We start from the raw sequence: 13,091 nt of genomic DNA, 5'->3' as shown, positions 1-13,091 counted from the left end.
CACGAATATTTGAAGAGAAGTCGGAGTCGGTCGACGAAGTGTGGGATAAAATTAAATTCAAGGTTGCGAGTTGGTCGAAGATACAGCCGGATTATGATCATCTCAGTGTCTCAGACTTATCCAGGGATTGGAATGTTGTTTTCTGTTGATGGTGGTGTTGTAGATGATTTTTTAATTTCTTTGACAAAAATACTTTGGCTTAGCGGATTTCTTATCCGCTGCTTGTACTCACCATTTTTCAATCAATTTATAATATGTTTCTTATCAAAAAAAAAGGTCTAAAGTCTTTAGCCTTGATCAAATCTTGTTTCTTTGGGATCAAGCAGATGTATGTCTCATTAGTAGTTCCATTTATAATACGCCCTTCAAAAAACTCATAGAAAACCTTCAGTATATCTCATTTAACAATATCCAAACAATCCTGAAAAAACCTCAAGGTAAATCCATCCGGTCCCAGAGCCTTACAACCATCACACTCACATTTCCTTCTTGACCTCGTCTTCTAAGAAGGGTTCCTTAAGCTCTAGACTCAACTCACTATAAATGGGGTACCACTCTACTCTTTCAATACCCAATTCCAGTGTTATGAAAGGCGAGCGCCTGGCTGCGCCTAGGCGACAGGCGCAGCCAGGCGCACCTGTTGCGCCTGGGTTATTACCCAGGCGCACGCCATTGAACAAGCGCGAGCCTGAGGGGCGCGCGTCTGCAGAAGGCGCGCCTGTGGGCTTTTAATTATATGATGTGAACGATATATATAACTCAAGCTAAATAAAATATAAAGCCCAATAACAAGAAAAAGCCCTGTTTGATGATTTACAAAGCCCTACCATCTGCATGGTACGTTCTTTTCCTTAGCGCCTCTCATATTATTTCTGATTCTTTCGGTGTTTGCACAGCGGCCTTCTTATTCGACTTAAACTCTCGTTCTGTAACTTCTGTTCGTTCCTCTCTGTGCTAGAGTGCTTCATCATCTGTGCTAGTTTTCTTCTTCAAAAACTGTGAGTATTTAAGAGTTGGCTTTGTGGATTACAGTTTAGGATTTATTGTATATGGATTATGGATCATAATGTATTCTGTGCTAGTTTTCTTCTTCAAAACTTGGGAGTATTTAAGTATAGGATTTATTCTGGAGTTCGGACGTGATTAGGATTAGGAAAAGAATTCCAATTGATATCTTACTGTTGCCGTGGCCTGTGAATAGGAAAAGAATTATTATCTTTTACTGTTGCTGACTTGCTGTAGCTTACTTTTATTATTAAGATTTTTAGTCAATTGGTCAAAGAAAAAAAAAATATTATAACTGTTATTTATGATATTCTGCTGATTTTCCAGCCCGTATAATCAATTCATTAATAAGACAAAACAAGATCAGTGCTTTCCAGATGTATTTTTTTCCTAGTATAAGCCAAATTTTATTATATTATTTAGAATAATGACTTTGATTAACATTTATTTCTTATTCACATTATTTCTTATGCACTTACGACTTATTAATGAATTTTAGATGATTGGAGTTTGTTTTTTTGTTATGATTTATGCTACATTATCTGTTAATGAATTTTTATTTATATTATTTGTTATCTTTGTGAAAGTATTTAATTTAAATAGTATAAAATACTTCATATATCTTGAATTTTAAAATTTATGTCAAATGCGCTTTACTTCGATAAAGCGTGCGCTTAGCCTTGCGCTTTGCGCCTCGGGCCCCAAGGCACCCTAGCGCTTTAGTGCGCCTTGCGCCTCAAATAACTATGCCCAATTCCCTCATATTTGTTTTACTCTACAACTCCTCGAAAAATTTAACTATGATTGATACTATTTGATCCTCATCAACGGTAACCGACCCGTCATCCCTTTCCAATTTATTGATGGTAGTATTACTCTTCCGTTTATTTCAAGAGAGAATGAAAGAACTTTGCATTGTGATCCCCTTCCTTGACCCATTTGACCTTCGCTTTTTGATTGCTCATCTGATTCCTTCGACACACCATTTCTTCTGACACCCAATTTGCTTCCTTCCTTCCGGCTGCTCTCCTCAAACCCCCGCCTTCACTCTCCAACTCATCAAACCTTCTAATTTTTTCTCTCATTTCAGCCTCCCTCATCTCCACCACCCTGAAAACCTCCTCATTCCATCTTCGAATATCGCATTTAATAGCTTTGAGTGTTCTCAGATTTGTACCCCTCCCATCCTTGAAATTCTGCATTCCACCACAACAAAAATGATGGTTTGAAACTCTTGTGCTTCAGCCACACATTCTCAAATCTAAAAGGAGACGAACCCCATTTACACTTTTCCGTATCCAGAATAACTGGATAGTGATCCAAAGTAATTTGTGGTAAAACTATTTGTCAATACTCACCCACCCTCCCATGAATAAGACCAGCATGCACTGTTTCCAATTACCGCTCCCACCGACAATTAAATCTCGGACAGAAAAGAAACCAAGGTACACTCTAAACGACATAATCGTAAAATAAAAGTACAAAACTTTAGCTCACTCAGTGGCTTGGGGTCTGTCTGGACTCCAAAATAAAAATTAAAAACATTGTTATCAAGGAGGCACTGCACAAGTCCAATAGAGAACCATTAGGCAACTTGAAAAATGTAAATAAGCTAAACGAAGAAGATTCTTTCATAAAATGAAGATCTTTCAAAGACTTTTTACAGCCTCAATGTCCTATCCAATCAGCAATTCTTGGGGATACAATTTTTCTTTAGCATGTGTAGTCTTTAATAGTATATTTAATTATTTGAAGTGGCTTCTTTTCCCTCGCATTAATTAGCTAAATAGTGATCAATCACTTTGACTTACTCTGAAACAAAATGCTACATTTAAAGGCCTAAACAGGGACATGGCGCACATGTATTTGCTACATTTGTAACACTGCTACATCCAATTAGGGAACTAAAAAATTAAACAGCGCCCCCAGCTGTACGCAATAGTTTCAAAATTCTTATCAGAATTCCATTTCTTCTCATGTGTACTTTGTGACATTAATCTAGAACTATTTCGTGCCCTATCTGTCATTCTGTGCCTCTCTTCTCCTCTCTTGTTTTCTTCTCTCAACTAAAGGTTAGGCTGTCACCACAAAGCACATATTATTCCTTAAAATTATTAATACAAGGCAGAAGTTTGTAAAATAAGAAGAAGCTTCTCAGGAAGACTTCAGACAGGAGGTTTTATGTAGGTTGTATGTTATGATTACACGTGGGAATTATTTTGCCTTACTTGAGCATCTCAGCTTGAAATGGAATACCAAGATCGTCACATAGGCCACGTAACGTAGGCTGCATAACGAAAAAGGATGATCAATTATTCAAATCGCATCAAAAGGATTTTCAATTAACATCATTTCAAGCACAGACTTCGAAAATTATGTCTTTGGCAATATACAAACTACAACAAACTTCAAGCGGTGAAATTACTTAGATATAAAGAATAGCCTATCACTTATGTTCTCAAAGCCCAACACAGTCTACAAGCGTATCTCTCAACAACTCATAACAAACAGGGGCTTTCACGTCAATGTAGAACAAAAGCACAAACACACACAACTCAGAACTTATATAGACTTTGACTAAATAAAATATCTGAAAGCAATTGGTATGAATAAAACAGATTAATATTATCATACCAAGAAAAATTAAAAACAATTTATTGCATTATCAAATCTGGTTTCCTCACTAATGAGGATTTAGTTTGTTTACTCTTTAAAAAGTGAATGAAAGTTTGTGCAATGAAAACTTATTGTGCAGATTATAAGAAAGAAACGTGCTATTCAAACAGTGTTCGCCTTTCGTCAATCAAATGAAATACAACAAAGACAATTACAGAGTTTAAACTTTACAAAGATTATGAAAAACACAGAAGTCGGCAAAACGTACTCGCAATTAAAGTAGGAAATAAATTATATCATTATTCCATGAAGAGAAATAGCAAACACAAATAAAATACAGTTTTTTCGATAATTATTACGATATTAGTCGTCTGCATATGCATACAAATATGATTCTGATATAACACATAAAGAAAAGAAGAAACGAAACATACATTCATGCTGCAGAAAAATGTAACCTTTTAAATGAACCAAATAATTCCTAGACATATTTAAGTTGATAACAGCAAAGATGAACTGCATTTATTGCACAGAAACAACAAAAACTGAAAAGGAAAATAAAAGGTAAGAAATACAATTTCATATTTTAGAGAATTCTTTGAAACCTCGGGATCTTCTCGAAGCAGATCTGAATCAATGATAGAAGGAGATTCCCCTCGATTACAGAGCTCGCTGTAAATGGAGACCATTATTTCATACCCCAAAGCAATGTGTGATGGGGGAGTTACCTTGTCATAGGATGTCTGATACAACATATCAAATGTAATCAATAAAATCATGATGCATGTGATTGATAAGAAAAAATACCAACAGTTTCCTGCAAATTTTATTACATCTTAGTGAGCTAGTCTCGGGGAAAAAAGGTCTTTGTAAGTGAGTTAACTGAAATGTGACTATCATTTTATGTGGGGAAGAATTATATAAATGTAATCAATGTACACACAGATGCTAGGTCCGATAAATAAAAAATTAAAATAATATATGAGTTCAATTAAAAATCTAATTTACCAGCACATCAAGCGGATTCCTTATCAATAAGAAGTGTTTTCCTCTCTTCATTAACTCAGCTGGTAGACCAGGCAATCGCTGACTAGCAATGTGCTGCAAGGCGAGAAGAAAAATAAGGAGTAATCAAATCAAATGTTAATATCATGTTTGTACCTTAAATCCAAACTAGTGCAAATTTTACATATTCCATCTAACCGAACACCCCAACAGTATGCTTTGTGCATGACCTTATTAGCTGCAAAAATTTAACTCTGAAACAACATTCCAACCAGAAATTTATTTCTAATGGACTCATTTAATATAATGATGTTATTCTATTTATTTTAGTGAGTATCTCGTTCTGATGTGCATACTATTAGATGACCACCTCAGCCAAACACACAAATTGTTAGAAGAGGAGGCCATTTTCTAGAGAATGGGAGACAGGCAACGGACAAGGATCTGCACTTGAGCCTTTTTGACACCTCCATTCATTTATGAGTGAAGTTTCAAGAGCAAGAACTCCTAAAATGTATAAACGTCACCGCAAGGGCCATGTTAGAGATGAGATATAAAGAGTGGATGATGGGCTATGATTTTCCCAATTGTGAAAAACCACAATTGACCTTTATTTAATTGTTTTTTTCAAATTTGAAGTGACAAAAATTTATTCCTCATTTTGACTATTAATCTCTCTCTTAGAACCCCACTTCAATATCATTTGTATTTTTCATCAGTTGCCCTCAAGTTTTTTTCACTCGTCTCTTCAACAATAATCTTTCTTTCTAACAGGCCTACTGTAAGGACCGTGTATTGTATTATCGTAAATCATATTTTGATTATCGATAATTTATGACATTGTGATGTTATTAAGTGCATGACGTATATAAGTGACAGATGTTACGGTTTTCAGTATAATTATCGGAGTATTAGTTCAAATGAAATGAAAGCAATTTCATTAAAAAGCTAATACATAGTACTAGAACTTTCATGTTTTGAGTTTTGTCCAAAACCATTTGGATATAGGGGCAAAATCATCCCGAAGTTTATCGTGTGCATTGAAGTTCTTGCACTGACACATTTTGGGAGAATGAGCATAATTTTCGTGTCTGATATCCCAATTGAGTGACGTCGGTGGCAAATGAAAGCCAAGACATAGATCTACAACTTTCATGTTGACCTTCTTTGCTAATTCGAAACATAGCATTTCGGACAGAACATGGCGCGCTAGGGCGCCATTGTTTGACCGCCCCAGCGTGGCAGTGAAACACATGTTGGACAGAACCCGGCGCGCTAGGGCGCAAATACTTCACCGCCCCAGCGCAGCAAGATAAAACCGCTTCAGCCAGAGCTCGGCGCGCTAGGGCGCACCCCGTAGCCCGGGCCCTCAGACAAATACCCGGGTACCTTACCACCCGAGCCACCTCGAGAATTGCACCACACTCAAGTATGATTGATACATACAGGCTGTCTAATCTGTCAGAACCACTTGGGCTTGAAGTGTCCTAGAAGTCATCAGAAGCTATAGTATAGGCAACTGACTTGTCATACTTAATAGGTGCCACGGGAATCGAGGTACCTAACCCATTTTCTACTATAAATAGCAGGTATAATTCTCATTTAATGATTCATTACTTGACCGCCCCAGCGCGAACACCACTATTTAATGGTGATAAGAATGACTTTCACCGGAAGATTGTGAAGGTTCGAGAAAGAAAACAAGAGCATCGAGTTCTAGCATACGAATCCACTTCGAAACGTTGTCAAAACGCGAAACAAATTATATATTTGGAATCATCGTGTCAAGAGCGTTCTTTTGAGGTAAGTTTCTTCTCGATTCAGAAACGTTTATTTCTTGAATCGTTGAAATAGCATGTATTTGAAGTTGATTTCAATATATGCGATAGAATTACTGACAAGAAAGTACTGTTCAAAGTCGGAATTGAATTATGTTATGATTTCAATTTGATATAAATTTTCAAAGTTTCAAAGGATTTTTGGAACTTGAATTGTTAATTTTCATTGAATTCATCGAGTAAAATGAAGATGTTGATTATGTAGATAGCATTTCTATAATGAAATCTTAAAGTTACATTAAATAGAGACGAAAAATTGAGGTATGTTGCGACCGAGTAACATACGACAGGTATCTGTGTCATATGATATATGTTTGATTGATTTGACTGAGGATATGTGTCTATATGCCTTATTTGTTGAGTTGATGTGCCGTACATGACATTCATGATTGGATATCGATGTATAACATAAATATTTTGTCAACGCACATCATTTTATTCATACATCGATACATGACATGCACGTTGAGCTATGATCCTTGGATACCTTTATATCATTGGATTTGATTCTGGGGTTTGTGAGAATGATGTTATGTTTGGCATTATGTGGCCCTTAAAACATAGTCATTTGTGGCCCCGATGATTGATTGATTGAGATTTGGGATCTGATGCACTTTGCCGACGCTATCATATGATCATCCCTTGTACATGATTGAGGTCGGTGTGCCAGCTCGAGCATTGATTTGATAGCGATTCGATTGGTTCTGATACATGCTCAGTGGATGGGCATTTGACCTGATATCCCCACAACATGCATGCATTGCATATCATATATCATTGTGTAGACACATGTATATATTATGGTTGTTCCATACGGAGCTTAGCTCACCCCGGCTGTTGTTGTCTTTGTGTGTGGACAATGGCAGGTACTCCAAATTATCAGGAGACCGGAGAAGGTACTTCTGGAGAGAGTCACATCTGAGTTGAAATTTAGTGGTTTATCCCAGTGTATATATGTATCTATATATCGGAGCATGTCCCGAAGATTTTAGTTGTATGTAGTTGATTTTGATTGTGTGTGGGCTTATTTTCTAATGTGATATGTTTAGACGAGACTTTATTATATACTATTTCTAGTATCATAATTATGGTTATCTCATTATGGGCTCATCGTAAAAAAAAATTTACTCGTTTTCCGCTTTAATTAATTAACCCTAATCAAATTGCATTGTAATAACAATTAAGAGTTAAGGGCTCCACACCTACTTCAATATCATTTTTAATCAATTTGCGTCAATAACTCCTTCCTTCAATTTCATTTTACCTTTCTGGTTGCTGCCAAGTGCTTCCTGGGCATAATTGTACCCAAACAAATATCAGTTTTAACAATGTAATATAATACCACATCCCTGCAATAGCTAGAGCTTCCATTCTATATATATTTTTTCAGACGGAAATCCAACATCGATAATAAATTCAGGGCTATCTTTGAAGTTTGAAGAATGAGGCCAGCGGTTCAATTTCAAAACATCATTCATTCCGGACAAAGAATATACTACATTTGATGAAGCATTTGATGAGTGAGTGTTACAAAGAAAAAAAACTATTTTCAAACAGTAATGCAGTATAATCAGTTAGTTAAAGTTTGCAGAACTCATATCCGGTATCAAAATTTGACTATTGAAATTAAAGGGTATAATGACAAAAGCATTAAAGAAATTTAAGATATCTAACTGAATCAACGATGCCAAGCACTCTCAATAATTTACTCCAATTTTTTTTTATAGGAAACGATAGTATTTTATTTATTGTAACTTGATAAAAAGTACCTTAGCGTTGCAACAAAATGATAAACTAGATTAGTGATACACGTATTCCCATTGTCTCATTAAATCTAAAACGGAAACATTCGAGAAATCTTTATGGTTTCCAATCAACATTGCAACGATAATCGATTTTTTCCCAACAACTTTCCGTATTTTCCTCAATGTCTTCAAAGATTATTCTGTTTCTTTCCAACCAAACAGTCCAGCATACGCATAGAACCGCGACTTTCCAAAAAATTCTACCTCTTTTCCCAGTAAGCTGTCCCAAATCCAGTTGTAATAAATCCTTTGTTGACCTCGGTATAACCCAAACCAATTGAAGTTCTTGCAACGCTCTAACCCATAAGTTTATCGTGAATGAACAGTGGATGAAGATGTGGTCTTGAGTTTCAACTTCATTTCTGCATAAAACACAGCAGCTGGGGTATAGTGCAATGCCGGGGCATCTTTTTTGAATCATCTCCGAGGTCGGAAGCTTACCCAATGAAGCTGTCCAAGAGAATATCTTGATCTTGAATGGGACTGGTATTTTCCAAATAGAGTCATACAGTGAGAAAGGAGGAAATAAAGTATGCGGGAAAAAGCTCCAATTCTTCAGAGCTCGTTGATTCTCAAAAGCTCTAAGTGTCTTAGAATATACATTGAGAGAAGGTTATCTGCAAACTCCTCAGTGCTTGAGCTGAGTCAGAGGAAAACGTAAAATTTCTTGAGTGGTTGTTTAGCCACTTGTACCAAAGTTATGTTAAGCAAATCCTACAAGGTGTTAGCATGAGGATTAGATTGCGTAATTCCTGAGTGGGGTCAATCATAAGCAATCAACCTTCGGACCTATATGATTCTCTGTTTTATTTATATGTCGCATACTTTTATTTGCACTATCCTATCTTATACTAATTAACTACTTGTCATACTCTTCAGTTTTATTAAGAATATAGAGTTGCCGGATCACTGTCGTATCGGGTGAAAAATAAAGTTCGAATGGGTAAATCTTTTTACATATTAAAAGTTTATTCAACCACCTTCCTTCACATTTGGGCCCTACTGCAACTGTTTCTATCTTAGCAAAAGACGTCAATGGTGTGAGATCACTATCTAATGTCAAATAAAGTATAACAAAGTTTCATAAATAGATCCATAGCCAAAGAAGTGAAATAATTAGTCAAGGATATAGATTAAAAAACACTCCAGTAGTTTAGCTACTTGCTCTTGTCAAGGAAAAAAGCGGGAAGTGAGAAAGTAAAAGAACATAATCCGTGGAACGATGACAGCTGATAAAGAAAACTGCAATGTTAACTGTCACAGTACCAACTTCTTGCAGCTGATAAAGCAAAGTGCGATGTTGACTGTCACAATGCCAAATTTTCGATTTCAACTAAAGATGTAAATTTCATGTAACCAACCAGCGTTAAAAAATATCACAATTACTTTTTCACCTTGCAAATTAATCATTCTTGAGTGAAGAACAATTACCTTGCAAAATCTGTACTTCTTTTTCCCAGGGCCATAAATGATCTCTTTCACGACCTTATTTCCATCTGATTCCTATTCATTCCAGAAAGTGATATTAAGATATTTAAAAATGAAACTTAACACACACAAAATGCTTGTTATTTAATGTATTTACTTGGTCAAAATTTACAAGAAACAATAACAAATCCCCTTGAAGAAGTTTGCACTCATTTCACTAAAATGCAAAGGGTAAAGAGGATGGAGATGAAAACAAGCACCAAGTGTGACCCATTAACTTGTTATATATGGCTCTGAGACTCTCCATGGAAGCACTCAGAATTCCAGGGCAACCAGTGCACTAATTATCCCACGACTAAGCCATGAGGTTATTTATGCAGATATAAGTGAGTTAGGTCACAAAAAGTAAGTACTGGGACAAGAGTGAAGTAGGTGATGAAATTAAAACAAGTTCACCCTCTATTTGTCAATATCTATGTCAATTAGTACATGTAACATAAACCACACATTGTTACAAATTTAAAGCTCAGAAAAACAGTTCTTCGCTAGTTGCATATAATATACTGTTGAGCAAGTATCAGGCTTGAATATAATTTCAGATCAAAGGGTTTATTTACCGATTTTGACAGGAGTTCTTCCCTGTAGGGCCTTGCCGCTCCTGTCACACGCAAATAATTTGGATAGAGGGGTTCATCAAGGACTTCCATGTCATCTCTCTGGATGCTCAAAACAAAAAATATCCTCATAAGTAATTTTGGAATGTTATCACCTAAATTAGTTTGGATGTAAAATACAACACAAGTTGACATAAAAGAAAATACTATGTTAGGCCTTGAAAGGAACAATAGCAGGAGCCTATTATATATTTAAAGCTTAGTGATCGAAGCACAAACATTATCTAGTAATAATCCCACATTTCCACATCCCTTATTCTTCGCTTCACGTGGACTCATCATGATACCCTTAAAAACCCATCTCAGTGCTCTAAGTTTCAGACATTTCTGGGGGCCTTTCTCCAATTCCCAAATTCAGCCACCAAGTATCAGACAACCAGGACATCCCCAAACTGGAGCTTCATTAAAATGGCATTCCCGCAAGATCCAACAAGCAACCCAAAAGATGTTTGAAGGGTGTGATTGATGCCCACGACTCTCTACTCAAATTCCAGTAATAGAATTTAATGTAATTTTAAGTGAATTTTCATCACTGAATTCTTCAACCAATCACTATTATTACCTAAAATCAAAAGTAAAGTAATAACCCATGCTGCAGTGCACATTAGAATTAAACAAGATCTTGTGCTTCACCACTATAGTATGTATTTATGCAGGAAATCCTTAGATAAGGTAGTTATGTGAGTTTTTCATACCAAAGCCTGTATGACACAGTTTCATGACAATAGGGAATATCATGCAATAGAACTTCAGGACCCATGAATCGTTACTTGTCTTTGCCAACCCGTTTGATAATTGATACACATAGTCAAAATCACTCAATCAACTTGGAAGGATTAGTTGCTTCACGCGTGGAAATAGAGAAACTATAGTAGAACAAAAATTGCAAGAGCCAATGAAATGTCTCTTTGAGATCCCTCATGGGTTTATCACATAATTATGATAACTCGTCAAATGCAATCTATTCCGTTCGCACAATACCCTGCAGCACTTGATCAAGAGAAACAACATTCACTGATAATTTCTTCAAACGGCATAGGAATGCCCCTACAAAACAACATTCACTGATAATAATGTAGCCTTGCAAAGAAAAAAATAAACATGGAATCAAGGTTCTCCTTCCATTCCATCCCTAAATTGTGATCAGTCGTTCTATCAATGCATGAATAAACACTGAAATGAAATTCACCTGAGCGAAAGAATACATGAGGCTTGTACTGACAGACCTCGGCGTAGACCACATGTGTATCACCTCCACTTCTCCTCCTTCCTCCGCCATCCTCAATTCTTCCGAGTACCCTAAAAAACGAGTATACGATCCAGGATTTTATTGACTTGAATGAACAGGCATCTGTGTACAACTAGCAACTTACTATATAATTAAGAAATTTGTTGCCACCATCACGACGGAGAAGAAATGGAACCTTACAATCTCGAAAAACGAATATTTATTTACTTTTTAGAAATAAATGCGAAGAAAAAATGGCGGTCGCTTTTTTGGTAGGGGTGACAAAATTAAATACGATTCACTCGTCCAATACGGTTCAACTCAAAAAAATGATTTTTGAGTATGTGGTTTTCGGGTTCGAGTCAGATCAAGTTGGATCCAATACCTGACTCAAAAAAAGTGATCGTGTTGGGTTGAGTTCGGGTCAATCTGCAAGTCAATCCCGGTTGAACCGAGTTGACCCGAAAATTTTAAATTTTTTAAAATATATATAATTAATAAATATTACATACATTTTTATATATATTATATGTCTGAAAACATATTTATTGTATATTTATATCATAAATTTTCATAATTTAATATTAATTTAAATATTTTATTTATTTTTTCAACAATGTTTATTTCATTTAATAAATATATTTTATTTTTCTATAATCAAACTTTGAAATTTAAATCATATATATGACGGATATTTTGTTATTATTGTTTAAATTAAAATATTATTTTTTCAATTTTATTTTTAAAAAATTTAAAATCGGGTTGATCGGGTTGATTTGGATTTGGGTTCAGGTTGGCAGTTTTCGGGTTGGTTCGGATTCGGGTTAGGCAATTTTTTAATATTATTATTGCTCAACCCGACCCAACCCACCCGAATTGACACCCTTACTTTTTTGCAGGTGTTTGTGAAATTTCTTTTATCTTAAATAGATATACAATAATAAAAGTTTTAAAAGATTTGCTTCAATTTTAACTTAATTTTTAAGACATGAGTATTATTATCAGAGTTGATTTTTTAGTTTTCGATGATGTAACGAGTCAATGTAATATTGCTGGTTTACAATAAATCGAACTGAACTGCAACGTTGATATGAGCCGAGCAGAATGATGATATGGATATGCACAGACAAAGGAAATTTAGATGGCGCAGAAAGTTTTTATGTCGTAGCATTTTAGATGCTTAAGTCAATACCGAGACAAAACTTAAGAGTGTGAAATATAAATAGGGCTTTGTGATAGCAATAAGTGTGTGTAAAATCATGTGAAGTACTTAGTATTTATAGAATTAAGAAGAGTTAGATACCTCAAAGAAGAAGAACTGTTAGTAAGATAAGTCCTTGAAACACAACATTCATTATGAGAATGGTACTGATTTGACCTTATTCTTGACAAATTATAATTTTTGAATGTATATCATATTTTGATATTATTAGTGCTTTTCCTTTATAGGAGCCTTGATCACGTGTTTTGCATTAACAGATATGTGTATACA

The 13,091-nt window shown here is 35.4% G+C and overlaps 1 protein-coding gene across 2 annotated transcripts in view; it reads right to left on the bottom strand.

The window, feature by feature from the left end:
- Positions 1 to 11,885, bottom strand: part of LOC140809023 (branched-chain-amino-acid aminotransferase-like protein 1) — a 28,336-nt gene extending 16,451 nt beyond the window's left edge. The window contains exons 1-7 of one of the 2 annotated variants that reach the window (XM_073166476.1): positions 11,745 to 11,885; positions 11,561 to 11,670; positions 10,315 to 10,413; positions 9,701 to 9,772; positions 4,630 to 4,722; positions 4,227 to 4,364; positions 3,234 to 3,292 (exon numbers count right to left, since the gene is read on the bottom strand). In XM_073166476.1, the coding sequence (XP_073022577.1) occupies positions 3,234 to 3,292; positions 4,227 to 4,364; positions 4,630 to 4,722; positions 9,701 to 9,772; positions 10,315 to 10,413; positions 11,561 to 11,650 (551 nt within the window). In that variant the 5' untranslated portion in view covers positions 11,651 to 11,670; positions 11,745 to 11,885. The remainder of the gene's footprint in view (positions 1 to 3,233; positions 3,293 to 4,226; positions 4,365 to 4,629; positions 4,723 to 9,700; positions 9,773 to 10,314; positions 10,414 to 11,560; positions 11,671 to 11,744) is intronic. The other variant, XM_073166477.1, reaches the window with a different exon arrangement.
- Positions 11,886 to 13,091: the final 1,206 nt, after the last annotated feature.

Source organism: Primulina eburnea, chromosome 13, assembly GCF_022965805.1.
Source record: "Primulina eburnea isolate SZY01 chromosome 13, ASM2296580v1, whole genome shotgun sequence".
Classification (NCBI taxonomy): domain Eukaryota; kingdom Viridiplantae; phylum Streptophyta; class Magnoliopsida; order Lamiales; family Gesneriaceae; genus Primulina; species Primulina eburnea.
This window is presented reverse-complemented; position numbering and strand designations above follow the sequence as displayed.